This window comes from Microcaecilia unicolor, chromosome 9 (assembly GCF_901765095.1).
Source record: "Microcaecilia unicolor chromosome 9, aMicUni1.1, whole genome shotgun sequence".
In the NCBI taxonomy this organism is placed as follows: Eukaryota; Metazoa; Chordata; class Amphibia; order Gymnophiona; family Siphonopidae; genus Microcaecilia; species Microcaecilia unicolor.
In genome coordinates this window covers 227,856,644-227,874,953 of record NC_044039.1, presented here as the reverse complement: position 1 = coordinate 227,874,953, position 18,310 = coordinate 227,856,644, and the positions used below count along the sequence as shown (strand labels likewise).

Here is an 18,310-nt window from a genome sequence, read left to right as displayed (position 1 = left end):
GCAAAATTGTTCTAGTACAGGGCTGTGTGATCTCACATCATCCCTATCCTGCAACTCCGCGGGTGTAGCAGTAGCCTCATCCACCAAGTCACATACCTCCTTCTGCAACATCTCTAGGTCTCCTTTATGCTGATTGAGTGCTTTTATACACATCTCTTTATCCTGCAAAACCTGAGATAACTGCAGTGACAATGTATTATTTTTCTCCCAGGACTCCGCTAGTTCTCCTTCAGCTTTATGCCAAGCCTGCTGAGCAAAGCTATGACTCCCTTTCTCATGTTGTAACTCCCTACGCAAAGCAGAAATCATATCCTGATGCATTTCTCTCTCCTCCTGTTGCCGGAAGTGAGTGTGATTTATCTCTTTCATTCGCAAACTTAAAGTTCGCATCACCTACTCTAATTGATATGATTTAGCAGAGAGGGAATCATTTTTCAGCCTCAAATCAGTCTGTAAAGATTGGGCAGTCTGCTCCCAATGCAATCTGTCTTTCTCTAAAGTAGCACATTTGTCCTGAAGACCCACACATTCGGCGCATATACCATGATCATGGGAACTCTCAGTCAACCCCCCCCCCCCCCCCTTCACCAGTTGCCTGTGAAGTTTTGCTCTCAAGAGCCAATTGTAAATCAAGTCTCTCTTTCTTTAGGGCGTCAACTTCAGTCTGCAACTGCTGAATTTCGTTTTGCAATGTAGAGTGATTACAACTTGCACTTTCCATTTTGGCCAGCAGGGTGCATGAGAGCTCCACTAATGCTGGAACAGTCAATCTATGCTTTACCTTCAAGATTTGGTTCAAGACTACCTCATATGCTTTGAAACTTTGTGCGTCTTCTTTGCGAAGTAAGGACAATATAGACTTCAGAGAGCCCTCCGTAAGTGTTTTAGACTGGCCCCCTGCCACCATTGCATCAAACACTGCTACTTCTAGAGGCGAGAGCCTATGGCTAGGTGCCGTCATACTGACACTGTACGGACAGGAAAGTGAAAGAAAGAAAAAAAAAACAGCTAGCAATTAACACCAAAAAAAAACCTGGTTCACTGCCAGGTCATAAATCTGGCAAAAGCAACAGATTTACGACTAACCAGATAAGCTTCAACAGTCCTCAGTGAAAACACAGTAAGAGAATGTAAAAAAAAAAAAAAAAAAAAAGCTCAGACTTGTGCAGCTTAGGATTTTTTTTTTTTTTTTTTTTTTGAAACAGAGAACAAACTTACGGGTCTAAACTGTTATCAACTGAATGACAATCCCGGAACGCAAGCCCCCATTTTGGTGAAAATAAGTAATTAGGGCAATAATTATTCCCTGATAAAACTTATTACAAGGTTTCCGCTCAGTCTAGGGGAAATATTATAAAGAAACCTTGTGCTGGCACCCTGCCAGTGTTTTGTTCTTCGCCAAAAAAAAAACCCAAAGCCACGTCACAGATGAGAATTGTATATTTATTACAGGTAGAAAAATAGACATTCTGCAATAGCTTATATGCAAAAATATCTGTTACTGATATGCACTAACAAAATATATTGTCTAACTACACTCTGATAATCCTGAGACTACATACAGTAATGATTAGAACAGTACAAATGATATCCTAATGATCCTTATGAAACTTATCACATCTTATGCAAAATACACATTAGCAGCTGTCCCTGACCAAGAGCTGACATAAACCAGTCGTACTTAGATAAAACCACTGCCTAACCCCAGACCAGGAAATATATCACTGTGATCTTACCAAGCTGTCCTGATGACGGCTTCGGATAAGACCGGAGCAGAATCTCCCCAGACGCTATCTTAGCTGTCTGTGTCTTTTGTAGTGCAGGTCTTTCTCAGCAAACAAATAGGTTCCCGTCTCTCCTTTGGTTATCAGAGCCAATATCTCTGCCACAGGTATTTGCACCAGTTATGCAGGTCACAAGGTTGGTATCATACAGTCTGTAGCTCACCCCGAGCCTTGCTGGATTTCTCAGGTCCTTCACAGGTACTCCTCCGAGGGTCTCCGACAACTTTCTTCTCTCACTCTCTCCCCGTTCAGACCTCTCTCAGTGATAGTCTGGACCAATTCTCCTCCCATACCGTACAGTGCATGGGTAAGAAAAGTTCTTTGTTTTGTGACCTTGGAGATGGTAACTTCTGGTGCCATGAGTATAACTCCCTTCTCAGCGTCTCAGAGATAGAAGGGAGATGGTTGGAACACAGAATGTCCTTGGCTTCAGCAAGCCTGTCAGTGATTTTCCACAAGCTGAAGCTGGATCTTGCTGACACAGAGATGTTGCAGCAGCCATCTTATTATACCAAGATGTCATAGGCTTGTATAGGCCAAGACCAGCTTAGGCTAGATCACAGGGAAATACCCCTACAGTACCCTTCTCCACCATCGCCAACTCCAGACTCCGCCTTTCTGCCTCGCCTCACCCTGTGCTTGGAATAAACTCCCTGAGCCCATACGCCAAGCCCCCTCCCTACCCATCTTCAAATCCTTGCTCAAAGCCCACCTCTTCAATGTCGCTTTCGGCACCTAACCATTGTACCTCTATCTAGGAAATCTAGACTGCCTCGATTGACTGCACTTTTTGTCCTTTAGATTGTAAGCTCCTTTGAGCAGGGACTGTCCTTCTTTGTTAATTGTACAGCGCTGTGCAACCCTGGTAGCGCTTTAGAAATGTTAAATAGTAGTAGTAGTAAACTCAGCAAGGCCAACTGCTGTCACTACATTTTCTGGCAATGAGTTCCAGAGTCTGTCTACCCGCTGAGTAAAGAAAAACTTTCTCCTATTTGTTTTAAATCTACCACATTCTAGCTTCATCTTATGTCCCCTGGTTCTATTATTGTTAGAAAGTGTAAACAAACGCTTCACATCTGTCCGCTCCATTCCACTCATTATCTTGTAGACTTCTATTATATCGCCCCTCAGCCACCTCTTCTCCAAGCTGAAGAGCCCTAACCGTCTTAGCCTTTCCTCATAGGGAAGTCCTCCCATCCCTTTTATCATTTTCGTCGCCCTTCTTTGCACCTTCTCCAATTCCTTTATATCTTTTTTGAGGTGCGGTGACCAGAACTGAACACAATACTCGAGGTGCGGTCTCACCATGGAGCGATACAACAGCATTATAACATCCGCGTGTTTGTTTTCCATCCCTTTCCTAATAATACTCAACATTCTGTGCACCTTCTTGGCCACCGCAGCACACTGAGCAGAAGTTTTCAACGTCTTATCCACGATGACTCCCAGATCCCTTTCTAGGTCTGTAACTCCTAACGCGGAACCTTGCATGACAAAGCTGTAATTCAGGTTCCTCTTTCCCACATGCATCACTTTGCACTTGTCAACATTGAACTTCATCTGCCATTTGGACGCACAGTCTCCTAGTCTCGTGAGGTCCTCCTGTAATCTTTTATACTTCTCCTGCAACTTGACGACCCTGAATAACTTTGTGTCATCTGCAAATTTAATTATCTCACTAGTTACTCCATCTCTAGGTCATTTATAAATATATTAAAAAGCAGTGGTCCCAGCACAGACCCCTGAGGGACCCCACTAACTACCCTTCTCCATTGAGTATCTGGAGGACTTATCCTTTTTAATACTCTCCACCGTTTTGTTCAGCACCGACATCAGGCCCATTTCTGCAAACTAATGGCATTACATATGTTCTCAAAGCTGTACAAAACAGATAAATGGTTGTTAATGGATGCAGCCTATGAACAACTGATGGGGAGAATACTACTGAATGGGAAATTTGGCTTACCTCTGTCAGTCTCTATTCTGTTAGTTCTTCACATAAATTGCAATCAGCCCACTGTGAGGTGACAATGAGGACATTTATAAGTATTTTTGTGTTTTTATTTTGCATGGCAGTGTTAGAAATCATGTTTTTCTTTAATTTTATTTCAGTTGATTAGGATATGCTATGAAAGAACCAGTTGTAGAGAGCAGTAAAAGATGGTCGCAAGTTAATTCCTGGCTAAAATCTTATGAGAAATGAATCTTCCTGTAAGTCTCGAGCCTGAGAGCTGGAGCAAGGTTACCCTGGTATCAAGGCTGGTTTGGAGAACTAATAGAACTAAAATCGACAGTGGTAAGACAAATTTCCCATTTTTCAGCTTCGTGCTTGGAATCGCTAATGTCTTACTTCATTCTAATATACTATTGTACTCTATGTCCCCTCTTTCTCATACCCAGTATTAACTGTCTTTTTAATCCTCAGTATTATTTTCCCACTGTTACTGTTTCTTCTGATTTTTGTCATAGGAGTAAAACCCCATCAGTGCCAAATCTGTGGGAAGATGTTTTCTCAAAGTGGAAGCAGAAATGTGCACATAAGAAAACATCATTCAAAGAATATCACTTCTGTCATTAGCACCCATGAAGAGATAGGTACGTATGTGTACTGGAAGACTCGTGATGTCTTTCTATACATAATACTTGACTAAGACAAGCAAATCCTACAGTTTTTTTATAATTTAATGATAATGTCAAATGGCTAATGGGTCTCATATTATAGTTTAAAGTTAAGCTTTAGGTACGAATGTGAAGCTAAAATGTGTATTGAAAAAGCGGGAGATATAGTATAACTGCTGTTGCTGAGAGATGATATTGCTGTATGATGGCAGCTATTTTTCAGGACTCTTCTGACTAGTAAAGTGTTTACATTTTTTATCACAAGTTTTTGAATGTTTTATTTGCTAGCCCAGGTCTCTGGAAATTATTTATCTTGTTAGCAGATGAAGTCAGAACAAAGCAGATAATCTCCCTATATTAGAACACCTCCTCTTCCCTTCTTCAACAGGGGATCAGCAAGTAGAGTGCAGGTTGCTGCTTCCTAGATTGCCACCATCACTTTTTACAAAATCACACTGTGTTAGACCTAGAAGGAGGTAAAGAATCTTGAGTCCTGCAGTATTGAGACAGAAGAGTTACTTTTACTTCCTGATTTTCAATAATGGGACTCTGCAGAAAAACGTGCTCGCGTGTCGGGTGGGAAGGCACCTGTTCATGCACAGTGGGATGCTACAAGAATTTTCTTGACACATCTATACACTGGTCAGCATCCACACCGGGCTCCTTCGGATGATGTCACCAGTGGTGGGAGGCGGGGCTAGTGCTGGGCAGACTTCTACGGTCTGTGCCCTGAAAATGACAGATACAAATCAAGGTCAGGTATACACATAAAGTAGCACATATGAGTTTATCTTGTTGGGCAGACTGGATGGACCGTGCAGGTCTTTCTGTGCCCTCATCTACTATGTTACTATATGAGAATACAATTGATTTGCTTGTCCTTGGAGCACGTACACGTCACCTCATTTCCACGTATCAGTAAGACCAAGGCATACACCTCCATCATTCAGTATAGTAATGCTAGAACATTTTCCACACAGTGTGTAAAACTTTGGTCGATTTGTAATTTTTGTCATTGAATGTAAGATGCACCTACTTTCCACTTGCATTAAAGTAAGTAATAATTTGCGTCTTAAAATCAAGGATACACAGTATTATTGGTGAGCTCCAATCCACCTAGTCACATAGACGTCTTCCACAGTTCAGGCATTGCCTTCACACAGCACTGATATGAAAAAAACTACTGTTTACAAGCAGAGACAAAGACTTGCTCTTTTTACCACAAGCTTTTGCCATTTGCTTTGCTTTGCTTATCTTATTTGTTTCCCACTGGTTTTTCCCAAGACATTGTGGATCATACACTCTTTGTGCCACCATTCAAGGCAATACTCAAAGACTCGCAGACTCGGTATATTAAAAGCAGGAAGCCGGCAAAAGAATCGGTTGGGCCGCTGGATGACCGAGGGGTAAAAGTGGCAATCAAGAAAGATAAAGACGTAGCGGAGAGATTGAATTAATTCTTTGCTTCGGTCTTCACCGAGGAAGATTTGGGTGGGATACTGGTGTCGGAAATGGTATTTCAAGCGGTCGAGTCGGAGAAACTTACTGACTTCACGGTAAACCTGGAGGACATAATGGGGCAGTTCAGCAAACTGAAGAGTAGCAAATCTCCTGGACCGGATGGTATTCATCCTAGAGTACTGATAGAACTGAAAAATGAGCTTGCGGAGCTACTGTTAGTGATATGCAATTTATCCTTAAAATCGAGCATGGTACCGGAAGATTGGAGGGTGGCCAATGTAACGCCGATTTTTAAAAAAGGTTCCAGGGGAGATCTGTGAAATTATAGACCGGTGAGGGGAGTCACGTGATGCACTGAGAGGGTGAGACGTGCATCTTTGCTCTCCGAGGCCCCAGCACCTGAAATTGCGATTAAACCTCTGAAAAAACAGAAATTTTGCAAACAAAATTGCCCACGGAGGCGGAAAGTCCATGGACAAGTTCGTGGAAGCAGCGCGCAAAACAATGCCGGCACGCGGTGCCAAGAAAGAAAAGACGAAGGCGGGCCTTGTCGTGGGGAGAGCAGAACTTCTTGCCTGCACAATTAGCACAGCTGACCGCTGTGGTGGCACAGGCATTGGAACCGCGATTAGAAAAAATTTCGGCACAGCTCACAAATTTCGAGTTGCTCCTGGCGGAAACAACACAACGGACCGGAGAGCTTGAGCGGCGCGTATCTTAAATCGAGGACACACAACCCCCCGTGCACCGACAGCTGAAGACCTTACAATCCACAGTTGATGTGCTGCAGAGCAAGGTGGACGATTTAGAAAACAGGGCTAGACGGAGCAATTTACGCCTCATCGGAATACCGGAATCGGTGAGCGACTCTGTGCTGGCCACAGGGATAGAAAAATGGCTTATCTCTGAATTTGCCTTGTCAGACCATGCAGGAGCGCTCCGTCTGGAGCGAGTACACTGTGTGGGCCAGATTCAAGATGGCCGCCAGGCCCCGCGTGCGGTAATACTGAAAGTTCATAACTATTTACACAAGATGGAGATTTTGAGAGGATATCGATTAAAAAGAGATGACACTAAATATGATGGCAAGCTTATAAGAATTTTTCAGGACTTTTCGGTGTCTCTGCAAGATCACAGGAAGAAATTTACTCCGCTGTGTCGCCGTTTACAGGACCTGCAGGTTAAGTTCATGCTGATTTACCCAGCAGTGCTGAAAATCCGACAAGATGGCAAATGGAAGTCCTATGACTCAGAGTCAGCTGCAAATGACTACATAATGGGACTGGAACAGCAGAGGGAGCATAAGAATGAAGGACAATCAGGAGAGTGAGAATGGCTTTCTATGGACTTTAAAGTGGGTGAGAATTTGATGTCATGGTTGTTGTTGTAAACAGTAAAAGAGGAGGTTTGCACTGCACTAATAACAAAACAGGGTGGACGGGCCTCGAGCATGGCAGGGGCTCCCATAATTTCTTGACCAGGGTATGTTTGGGAGAAAGGAATTAGGGAAGAGTTCTGGGGTTGATAAGGGGAGTAGGGAGGGGAAAGAGGAGACTGCAGTTAAAGGGGAGGGGAGTACCAGGTATTCAAAAGTTGAGCGGAAACCTACAAATAAAAGTCTAAGAAAACAGGAATGGAAGTTGGAGAGTTGGTTGGGTCATTCACATGACAGACATGCAGTGGGGGAGAGATGTCTCTGGGGCCAGGCTAGGAACCCGGGAGATACAGTTTTTTGGTATGTCCAAACCATAGAAGACATAGAGGAACAGGGTTTAGGTGGGTAAGACACGCTTGATTTCCTGGAATGTGTGTGGCATCACCTCAACAACCAAGAGAACTAAAATATCAGCTCTTAAGCGTCATGGGGTGAGAATAGCCTGTCTACAGGAAACTAGGCTCTCCAAAGAGGAGCACGAGAAATTAAAAAGAGGATGGGTGGGGGAGGTGTTCTATTCACCAGCAACAGGCAGAAGGGGAGGGGGGACAGCAATCCTGCTGCATAAATCCTTGATGTGCACAGTGAAAATGACAGTTAAAGACGGAGAGGGGAGGTATGTTGGAATCCAAATTAATGTACAGGGGACAGAGGTCCTCCTGGTGTCGGTTTATGCCCCCAACACGTCAGCTAAACATTTTTATGCTCAGTTACTGGCTCATTGTCAAGCACATTCAGCCCTCACCATAGTGATTGCAGGAGATATGAATCAAGTGATAGACCCAGATTTGGACAGGTCCACACAATCGCAATTGGGATCTTCACCTGGCGCGTCCCTTTTAGATTCTTTCTGTCAGAGGGTGGGTCTGCTAGATCCGTGGAGGATACTTCATGGAGAGGAGAGAGATTACACACACACCTCCAGGGCACATCACTCGCAGTCACGCTTAGATTATATATTTACTTCCCAAGATGTGTTCCAGAAGGTAGTAGGAGCGACAATAGGCCCAGAAGAGATCTCGGACCACTCCCTCATATGGATCGATTTGGAGCCAGCAGCATACTTTAAACATCCCCAGGGTGGAGGTTCCCGGCATATCTGTTCTCCTCTAAGGAATTTAAAGAGTATTTACAGAAGAAATGAGATGAGTTTCAAACACACAATCAGGAACACAGAAGATCCAGCCCTGTTCTGGTCCACTGCAAAAGCGGTATTAAGAGGAGAGGTTATAGCGTATGTTAGCAGAAGGAACAAACAAATAACACAAGGCATAGTAGAAGCTCAGGGTTATAAGGAGGCAGTATGGCAGATAGCCAACACAGCAGAAATACGAGTTTCTTACATCTACGAGAGTAGCGTTGAATAGCTTCAGGAATGCACAGCACGCTCCCTGCTATATAGGAAATATAGACTATACAAATTTGGGGATAAAGCAGGAAGGATGCTGGCAAGGCTAGTGAAAGGTACACGGAAGCCCCACTTTATAGCAGCGATATACAGACGCACAGGGGAGATTACTAACAACCCAGAAGAGATAGCGCAGACATTTCGCCAGCATTTTGCAGATCTATATGGGGGAGAGGAAGGTAGGAATGACATAAAAGGGGCTATAAGAACATATTTGGACACAGTACATATGGGGAAAATACCATCAGACCAACTGGTCCCCTTAAATACGCCGATAGAGGCCAAGGAGCTTCAAAAAGCTATAGGAGCGTTAAAAGTTGCATTCCACGCCGGGGCCCGATGGTCTCTACGGCAAATTTTATAAGATGTTGAGGCTTCAGATATTAGGGCCCCTAACAGAATATCTTAATACGGTGATAGAGAAAGGGCAATTCCCATTGCACGCTAATACGGCTCTCATAAGCTTAATACCCAAGAAAGGGAGAGACTCACTGCAACCCAGCTCCTATAGACCAATCTCCTTGATTAATGTAGAAGCCAAGCTTCTGCCACGGATATTGGCTGACCGGCTGGCGCCACTGTTGCCACAGTTGGTGAAAAAGGAACAGACCAGGTTTGTCCGGGGATGCCAGTCAGTTATCAACGTGTGCAAATTCATCTTGGCTATACTAACAGATCCTGATACAAAATCACAAAGGTTGGCAGTGAGTTTCGATGCAGAACGGGCATTCGACCGGGTATTGTGGCCCTTTTTGTTTGAAACATTACGCTGGATAGGACTCACTGGGTGGTTTCTGCAAGCTATCAACACACTATACTCAGGACCCCGTGCTATGGTATTAGTAAATGGGATAAGAACAGAGGGGTTTGATATTAGAAAAGGGACAAGACAGGGTTGCCCACTGTCCCCGCTGCTATTTCTGTTGACCTTGGAGCCTTTGTTGTGTGAGATCCGAGCACACGAGGAAATACAGGGGATAAGACTCCACAGGCATGAGATAAAGGTGCTGGCATACGCTGACGATCTGCTGTTGCTGTTGAGTAGTCCACAAACCTCATTAGAACACCTCCTCCTTACCGTGGACAGATATGGTAGTCTAGCTGGTTTTAAGCTGAACCTCACGAAGTCGTTGGCACTGCCATTAGATTTGAGGCTAAGGCAGGATTGGAAAGATCCATTCCCACTACAATGGGCAGAAGATCAGATTCAGTACCTGGGAGTGGTTATTCCCTCAGACTTGGGGCTGCTATATGAGAAGAATGTGCTTCCCGTATTGGCAGACACTCGGCGTTTGCTACAGCTTTGGGGAGATTGCCCACTGTCCCTGTCAGGACGCATTGGATTAATCAATATGATGATAGTTCCCAAGTGGCTCTATCTGTTCCAGATGGTGCCATTATACCTAAGGAGAAGGGAGGAGCAGGTTCTTAATAGGATAATACAGATATTTTTGTGGAGGGGGAAGAAGCCTCGGCTCCCCCTGCACATAATACAAAAACCGAAGGCGCATGGGGGGATGGGCCTACTCAACATAAGATATCTGACAGTAGCATGTTCTATGAGACATATCAGAGATTGGCTGACAGGGCACCAGGAGTTCTCGAATACACAACTGGAGCAGGCACTCTCTCCCACTGTACATTTGGGTTGATGGTTACACGTATCAGGCAAGCGGATAGTATCTAGATTGGGGATTAATCCATTAGTTCTGTCAACGAGGGCGGCCTGGAAATGGCTTTGCAAAAGACATTGTTTTGAATGGACAGCGACACCCTTTCTGCCCTTGTTTCACAACCTGGATTTCCCTGAGAGGTCCTCCTCAGTGGCCTTTGCTCGATGGCGAGAGAAAGGGATTCATTATCTGTATCAATTGCTGACGGATGAAGGAAAAGCGCGGCCCTTCCTGCAGTTACAACGGGAATTTAATTTACCCGGGTCAGACCAATTCGCATATTTGCAGATCCAGCATTATATGACAGCGCTGGGCTGGACTAACTTGAGTGAGGATGTACAAGACACGTTGAATACAGCGCTGACATTGGGGGCTCAGAATGCAGTGCCTCTGAGATTCCACCACAGATTTCTTCAGGACACCACGGAGGACATTGACTTCCGTGGTCGAGCAAAGATTTGGGCGACTGAGCTGGCAGCGGAGGTATCGGAGGAGATATTGCAGACCTTTTTGTCCTCTGCTCAGCGCACCTCTGTCTATACCCGATACTGGGAATTACAATACAAGTTTGCGCTGAGGCTGTACGTCTCATCAGCAAGGGCGCTCAAAGCAGGGTTTGGTGGTTCTGGGGCTTGCCGTAGATGCGGTCAGACCCCTGCAGGACTTGGACATATGTTTTGGGTCTGTCCCCGGATTGTGCAATTATGGTCCAAAGTTTTAGATGAAACCAAGCGGTATTGGGGCTGCAGCACAATACAGAGACAACCACTGTTACTCTTCGGGATCTATAAATGTGCAAAGCCCACCCTTCCGGGACTCAACTCTTTTCTTCACAGAGCGATGCTGGTGGGAAAAAAGATCATCCTGTTGAACTGGCGAGAGCGCGAGGCTCCTTCTATTGGGGTCTGGAGGACACACATGATCGAGTTTCTGAGATTAGAACGGTGCAGAGTCACAGACTTATCCTCGGCAGAGGGCAAGAATCTGGAAAAAACCTGGGTGAATTTCTGGGATACCTTGCAACCAACAGCAAGAAGCAGAATTCTAAATTAAGAACATGTATAGACAAGACTGTATGACTTGAATACCTGTGATGCTTAGATAGGTGGGGGGGGTACAGGGGAAGGGGGGGGGGGGAGATTCTAGTCGGTGGGATAGGAAGATATAATTGAAGAACATCTTTGTGTACAGTGCTGTTTATGTGTTGACTTTAATAAAAAGGAGTTAAACATAGACCGGTGAGTCTGACATCGGTGGCGGGGAAAATGGTAGAGGCTATTATCAAAAACAAAATTACAGAGCACATCCAAGGACATGGATTACTGAGACCAAGTCAGCACAGCTTTTGTGTGGGAAAATTTTGCCTGACCAATTTACTTCTTCTGCTAACCTATAAATGTACTCATTCTGCTGCTCCCCAGTATCTCTCCACACTCGTCCTTCCCTACACCCCTTCCCGTGCACTCCGCTCCATGGATAAATCCTTCCTATCTGTTCCCTTCTCCACTACTGCCAACTCCAGACTTCGCGCCTTCTGTCTCGCTGCACCCTACGCCTGGAATAAACTTCCTGAGCCCCTACGTCTTGCCCCATCCTTGGCCACCTTTAAATCTAGACTGAAAGCCCACCTCTTTAACATTGCTTTTGACTCGTAACCACTTGTAACCTCTCACCTCCACTTACCCTCCTCTCCTCCTTCCTGTACACATTAATTGATTTGATTTGCTTACTTTATTTTTGTCTATTAGATTGTAAGCTCTTTGAGCAGGGACTGTCTTTCTTCTATTTTTGTGCAGCGCTGCGTACGCCTTGTAGCGCTATAAAAATGCTAAATAGTAGTAGTAGTTTTCGCATCCTGTTCAGACTTCTTCTTCTACTAACCTAGTAGTAGTACTTCAGTTCTTTGAAGGAGTAAACAAACATGTGGACAAAGGGGAGCCGGTTGATATTGTGTATCTGGATTTTCAAAAGGCGTTTGACAAGGTACCTCATGAAAGGCTACAGAGGAAATTGGAGGGTCATGGGATAGGAGGAAATGTCCTATTGTGGATTAAAAACTGGTTGAAGGATAGGAAACAGAGAGTGGGGTTAAATGGGCAGTATTCACAATGGAGAAGGGTAGTTAGTGGGATTCCTCAGGGATCTGTGCTAGGACTGCTGCTTTTTAATATATTTATAAATGATTTAAAGATGGGAGTTAACTAGCAAGGTAATTAAATTTGCTGATGACACAAAGTTATTCAAAGTTGTTAACTCGCGACAGGATTGTGAAAAATTACAGAAGGACCTTACGAGACTGGGAGACTGGGTGGCTAAATGGCAGATGACGTTTAATGTGAGCAAGTGCAAGGTGATGCATGTGGGGAAAAAAGAACCCAAATTATAGCTACGTCATGCAAGGTTCCACGTTAGGAGTTACGGACCAAGAAAGGGATCTAGGTGTCGTCGTCAATATTACTCTGAAACCTTCTGCTCAGTGTGCTGCTGCGGCTAGGAAAGCGAATAGAATGTTGGGTATTATTAGGAAAGGAATGGAAAACAGGTGTGAGGATGTTATAATGCCGTTGTAGTAGAATTGGAAAAGGTGCAGCGAAGGGTGACTAAAATGATAGCGGGGATGGGACGACTTCCCTATGAAGAAAGACTAAGGAGGCTAGGGCTTTTCAGCTTGGAGAACAGACGGCTGAGGGGAGACATGATAGAGGTATATAAAATAATGAGTGGAGTGGAACAGGTGGATGTGAAGCGTCTGTTCACGCTTTCCAAAAATACTAGGAGTAGGGGGCATATGATGAAACTACAATGTAGTAAATTTAAAACAAATCAGAGAAAATTTTTCTTCACCCAACGCATAATTAAACTGGAATTCGTTGCCGGAGAACGTGGTGAAGGCGGTTAGCTTGGCAGAGTTTAAAAAGGGGTTAGACGGTTTCCTAAAGGACAAGTCCATAAACAGCTACTAAATGGACTTGGGAGAAATCCACAATTCCAGGAATAACATGTATAGAATGTTTGTACATTTGGGAAGCTTGCCAGGTGCCCTTGGCCTGGATTGGCCGCTGTCGTGGACAGGATGCTGGGCTTGATGGACCTTTGGTCTTTTCCCAGTGTGGCATTACTTATGTACTTATGACTTTACTGGACATTGGACTATTTCACTTATGCCTCTGTGACCTTGAGGCTTACATATGTGGTTCACCATCTGGAGGGTTAGGCCAGCTAGAGCCAGCATTGGAAGAATAAATCCAGCCACCTTGAGCAGTTGCTGTTCCTTGGAATGCGATCCTCAGTTGGTATCATGTCTGCCACAAATGGTTGTATGGCTGTGTATTTTATTCTCCTTCTGGCTTGGGGTCAGTTAGAGGAATTTACCTTTGCTTGTGGAAGTGTGAGGTGGGCTGTCTGGTCTTTGTTTCATTAGGGAGAAAATAGGAGGAAAATGAAGATACATACCTGTAGCAGGTATTGTCCGAGGACAGCAGGCTGGATGTCATCATTGATGGGTCGTCGTCCACGACGGCCCAGGAGACCGGAAGTCTAACAACAAAGTTTTAGAAAGTTCGGGAGCAACACAGCACACACGGCGCAAGTGATTTCCCGCTGGCAACACCCGCGCGCTTCCCTCAGTTATACAAAAAGCAAAAAGATAAGAACAACTCCAAAGGGGAGGAGGGTGGGTTGTGATGATATCCAGCCTGCTGTCCTCGGAGAATACCTGCTACAGGGAGGAGTGGCCTAGTGGTTAGGGTGGTGGACTTTGGTCCTGGGGAACTGAGGAACTGAGTTTGATTCCTACTTCAGGCACAGGTAGCTCCTTGTGACTCTGGGCAAGTCACTTAACCCTCCATTGCCCCAGGTACAAATAAGTACCTGTATACAATATGTAAGCCGCATTGAGCCTGAGCATGAGCATGAGTGGGAAAGTGCAGGGTACAAATGTAACAAAAATAAACAAAAATAAATGTATCTTCATTTTCTCTGAGGACAAGCAGGCTGGATATCATCACTGATGGGGTATCCCTAGCACCCAGGCTCACTCAAAACAATGAGCAGTGGTCAATTGGGCCTCACAACGGCGAGGACATAACTGAGATTGACCTGAAAACAAACACAACTAAATAAGAGTGTAGCCTGGAACAGAACAGAAATGGGCCTAGGAGGGCGGAGTTGGATTATAAACCCCAAACATTCTGTAAGACCGACTGCCCAAACAGACTGTCGCGTCGGGTATCCTGCTGTAGGCAGTAGTGAGATGTGAATGTGTGGACAGATGACCACGTTGCAGCCTTGCAAATCTCTTCAATAGAGGCTGCCTTTAAGTGAGCCACTGACGCAGCCATAGCTCTCACATTGTGAGCCGTGACATGGCCCTCTAAAGTCAACCCAGCTTGGGCATAAGTGAAGGAGATGCAACCTGCTAGCCAATTGGATATGGTGCATTTTCCGATGGCAACTCCCATCCGATTGGGATTAAAAGAAACAGCTGGGCGGACTGTCGATAGGGCTTTGTCCGCTCCACGTAAAAGGCCAATGCTCTCTTACAGTCCAAGGTGTGCAACTTGTCCTCACCAGGGCAGGTATGTGGACGAGGAAAAAATGTTGGCAAGATAATTGACTGATTCAGATGGAACTCCGACACCACCTTCTGCAAGAACTTAGGATGAGTGCGGAGGACTACTCTGTTATGATGAAATTTAATATAAGGAGCATGGACCACCAGGGCTTGGAGCTCACTGACTCTACGAGCTGAAGTAACAGCCACCAAGAAAATGACCTTCCAGGTCAAATACTTTAGATGGCAGGAATTCAGTGGCTCAAAAGGAGCTTTCATCAACTGGGTGAGAATGACGTTGAGATCCCATGACACTGGTGGAGGTTTGACAGGGGACTTTGACAAAAGCAAACCTCGCATGAAGCGAACAACTAAAGGCTGTCCAGAGATAGGCTTACCCTCTACACGTTGATGATAAGCACTGATTGCACTAAGATGAACCCTTACTGAGTTAGTCTTAAGACCAGACTCTGATAAGTGTAGAAGGTATTCAAGCAGGGTCCGTGTAGGACAAGAAAAGGGATCTAGGGCCTTGCTGTCACACCAGACGGCGAACCTCCTCCATTTAAAAGAATAACTCTTGGGGATCACGTGGTGCCATGGGAGTGAGCAGTCGCTGAGAAGCGAAGCTCCCAAACCTCCGGATAATCAAACTCGCTAAACTCGCTTAAAATATCTTGATTTGCCACGGAAACCTAGCTGGAACAGCGGGGAAAGGTGTAGCAGCGAAAGATACAGAATGGCATCCAAAATGCAGAAGAAGGAAAAGGACAAAAATAAAAGCGCGGAGCCCAAGATGGCGGATGAAACACAACAGCAAGGCTCCTTGGTGGGCTCAGTATGGACAGCTGAGATAACAGCGGAGGTAACTGCCGCAGTAGAAGCTGCGTTAGACAAAAAACTTCAAGCCCTGTATGACAGAGCGGAGGAAGCACATGAACGTCTGGATGGCTTCCATCTAGACTTAGATCATATGCAGCAGAGAATCAGCGATATCAAGGACAGAATTACAGATACGGCGGGGCCTACAGAGGCGTTGGAGAAAAAAGTAGCGGATTTGGAGCAAAAGCTGGATGATCTAGAGAATAGATCAAGGCGCAATAATCTTCGTCTCATAGGCCTGCCGGAGAACTTGAGAGACACTGAATTGGTGGAGTTGTTGGAACGATGGCTGCCACAGGCCCTACAATTCGGCACGGCATTGGGGACCTTAAGAATTGAGAGAGCCCACCGGATAGGGCTGAAAAGAGCTGCAAATAACCGACCGAGAGCAGTGATCCTGAAGGTATTAAAGGTATTAAACTATGGACATAAACAAGCTATCATGCGAGCGCTGCGGTTGGGCCAAAAACTCCAATATGAAGGGAACAACATACTCTGTTTCCAGGATTATGCGGCGAGAGTGGCGGCAGCAAGGAAGGCTTTCGCGCCGATGTGCGCCGAACTGCACAACAGGAAGATTCGATTCACGTTGGTTTACCCCGCTAAATTGAGAGTGTTTCATGATGGAACAGAGAGAACTTTTGAAGCGGCAGAAAAGGCCCAAGAATTTCTTAATACCTTACCGCCCAAAACAAAGGAGTGAAGAGATTAAAAGCTGCAAATGATTTGGAATTCAATAGTGGGGAGGAGAAGTCAGGAGCGAGACTTGATCATTGCGATATCAAACATTTGGGCCTGAAATGGCGTTTTATAGAGAAGAGCTTGGAACTGATCACTGTGACCCAGACTACTGAGTATAAAAAATTTTTATAAACCTGATCTTCTTACATCAAGATAATGGACGCCTAATTTATGGGATGAAAAAGTGCCAACAGTGAAGACCAGCAATGACAAGAAGGACATATTGGACAAATGTTTGAGGAATAAGGTCACAAAGAGAAGTATTATCGTTTGTTAATGGCTACATGATTAGCCCGGTTGGCTAAACATGCACTGCTACAATTTGCTAATATAAGACTAGGTTTCCAGTTAAGGGGAAAGGAAGGGAGACAGAGAGAAAAAGTGTTTAGTTTTTGTTTTTGCTTTTGCTTTCAATTCTCTCTCTCTCCTAAATAGAAAATAACTAATTTGAAAGGAGGTGGGGTGCCAGTACGTGAGGAGTTCATTTTGAACTCAAAAGGACAGTTGTGGGGAGGGATAAGGGAGGGCAAGGAGGATAGGGGAGGGAGAGGGCAGGGGGGAATGGGGGAGGGGAGAGATGGGGAAGGGGATTTGATAGGGTCAAGTTTCCAACAAAATTAGATTTAAAACGTGGGAAAAGGCTGTTGCACAATAAGCTGGGGGAGAGGGGTAAGCTGGGATAACTCTCTCTTGCAAAAAAAAATACAATCAAAATGAGCTATTGATAGCTGAAAGACTAAAGGTAGAACAACGGTAAAGATTATTTCATGGAATGTGGGGGGTATAAACTCTCCAATTAAGCGCTCTAAGATTATGCAAACATTGAATAGACATAAAGCGCAAATAGCCTTACTTCAGGAAACACATCTAAATACACTGGAGCATAGTAAATTACGTCGGTGGTGGGTTGGTGAGATGGTAGATAGTCCAGCACTGAATAAAAAGGCAGGTGTGGTCATACTGATCCGTAAAGGACTACAATGTGTATTGAATAATAGGATTGTTGACTCACAAGGCCGATATATAATACTACACAATAGACCACTTTTGTTGGTAAATGTGTATGCCCCAAATCAATATGATACAAAATTTATCCGGACTCTGATTAAACAAGTGAAGAGTTTTGGCCAGGTCCCAATAATTATGGGAGGAGATTTCAATATGGTTTTTGATCCATTGTTGGACAGCACAGGCCCCTCACGAGTCAGACCAGTGAATTATAACAAAGGCGTACCATGGACATGCTCGAACTTAGATTTGGTAGATTCTTGGAGGTTGTTACATCCGGGAGAGAGGGATTATACCCATGGAACGCAATCCCGGATAGATTACTTACTAACATCACAGAATAGTACAACGTTTCTTACTCAGGCAGAGATAGGCCCAACACAAGTATCAGATCATGCATTGATCTGGATTACATTAGAATGGAGCAGTGAGCCAGAACGACCATTTTATTGGAGATTTCCGAGAGCACTGTACAATGACACAACATTCCACTCCTTCATAAAAGATAAATGGAAAGATTATGCTGAATTAAATAAAGACAGCTTTCACTCAGACCCAATACTCTTCTGGGAAGCCGCCAAAGCTGTGTTGAGGACACATTATCTCCTATTCTACCCATAAAAAGAAAGTAAGAGAAGCTGAAATGCTAAGACTGGAAACAAAAGTGAGGAACCTCAGACAAATATATGGACAAACACACTCCATTGTCCATAAGAATCTATACATAAAGGCACAAATAGAGTTAAA

At 44.6% G+C, this 18,310-nt stretch overlaps 1 protein-coding gene across 1 annotated transcript in view; it reads left to right on the top strand.

The window, feature by feature from the left end:
* Window positions 1-18,310, top strand: part of ZNF410 (zinc finger protein 410) — a 225,783-nt gene that overhangs the window by 161,671 nt on the left and 45,802 nt on the right. The window contains exon 8 of the mRNA XM_030214204.1: window positions 4,252-4,379. Within this exon, the coding sequence (XP_030070064.1) occupies window positions 4,252-4,379 (128 nt within the window). The remainder of the gene's footprint in view (window positions 1-4,251; window positions 4,380-18,310) is intronic.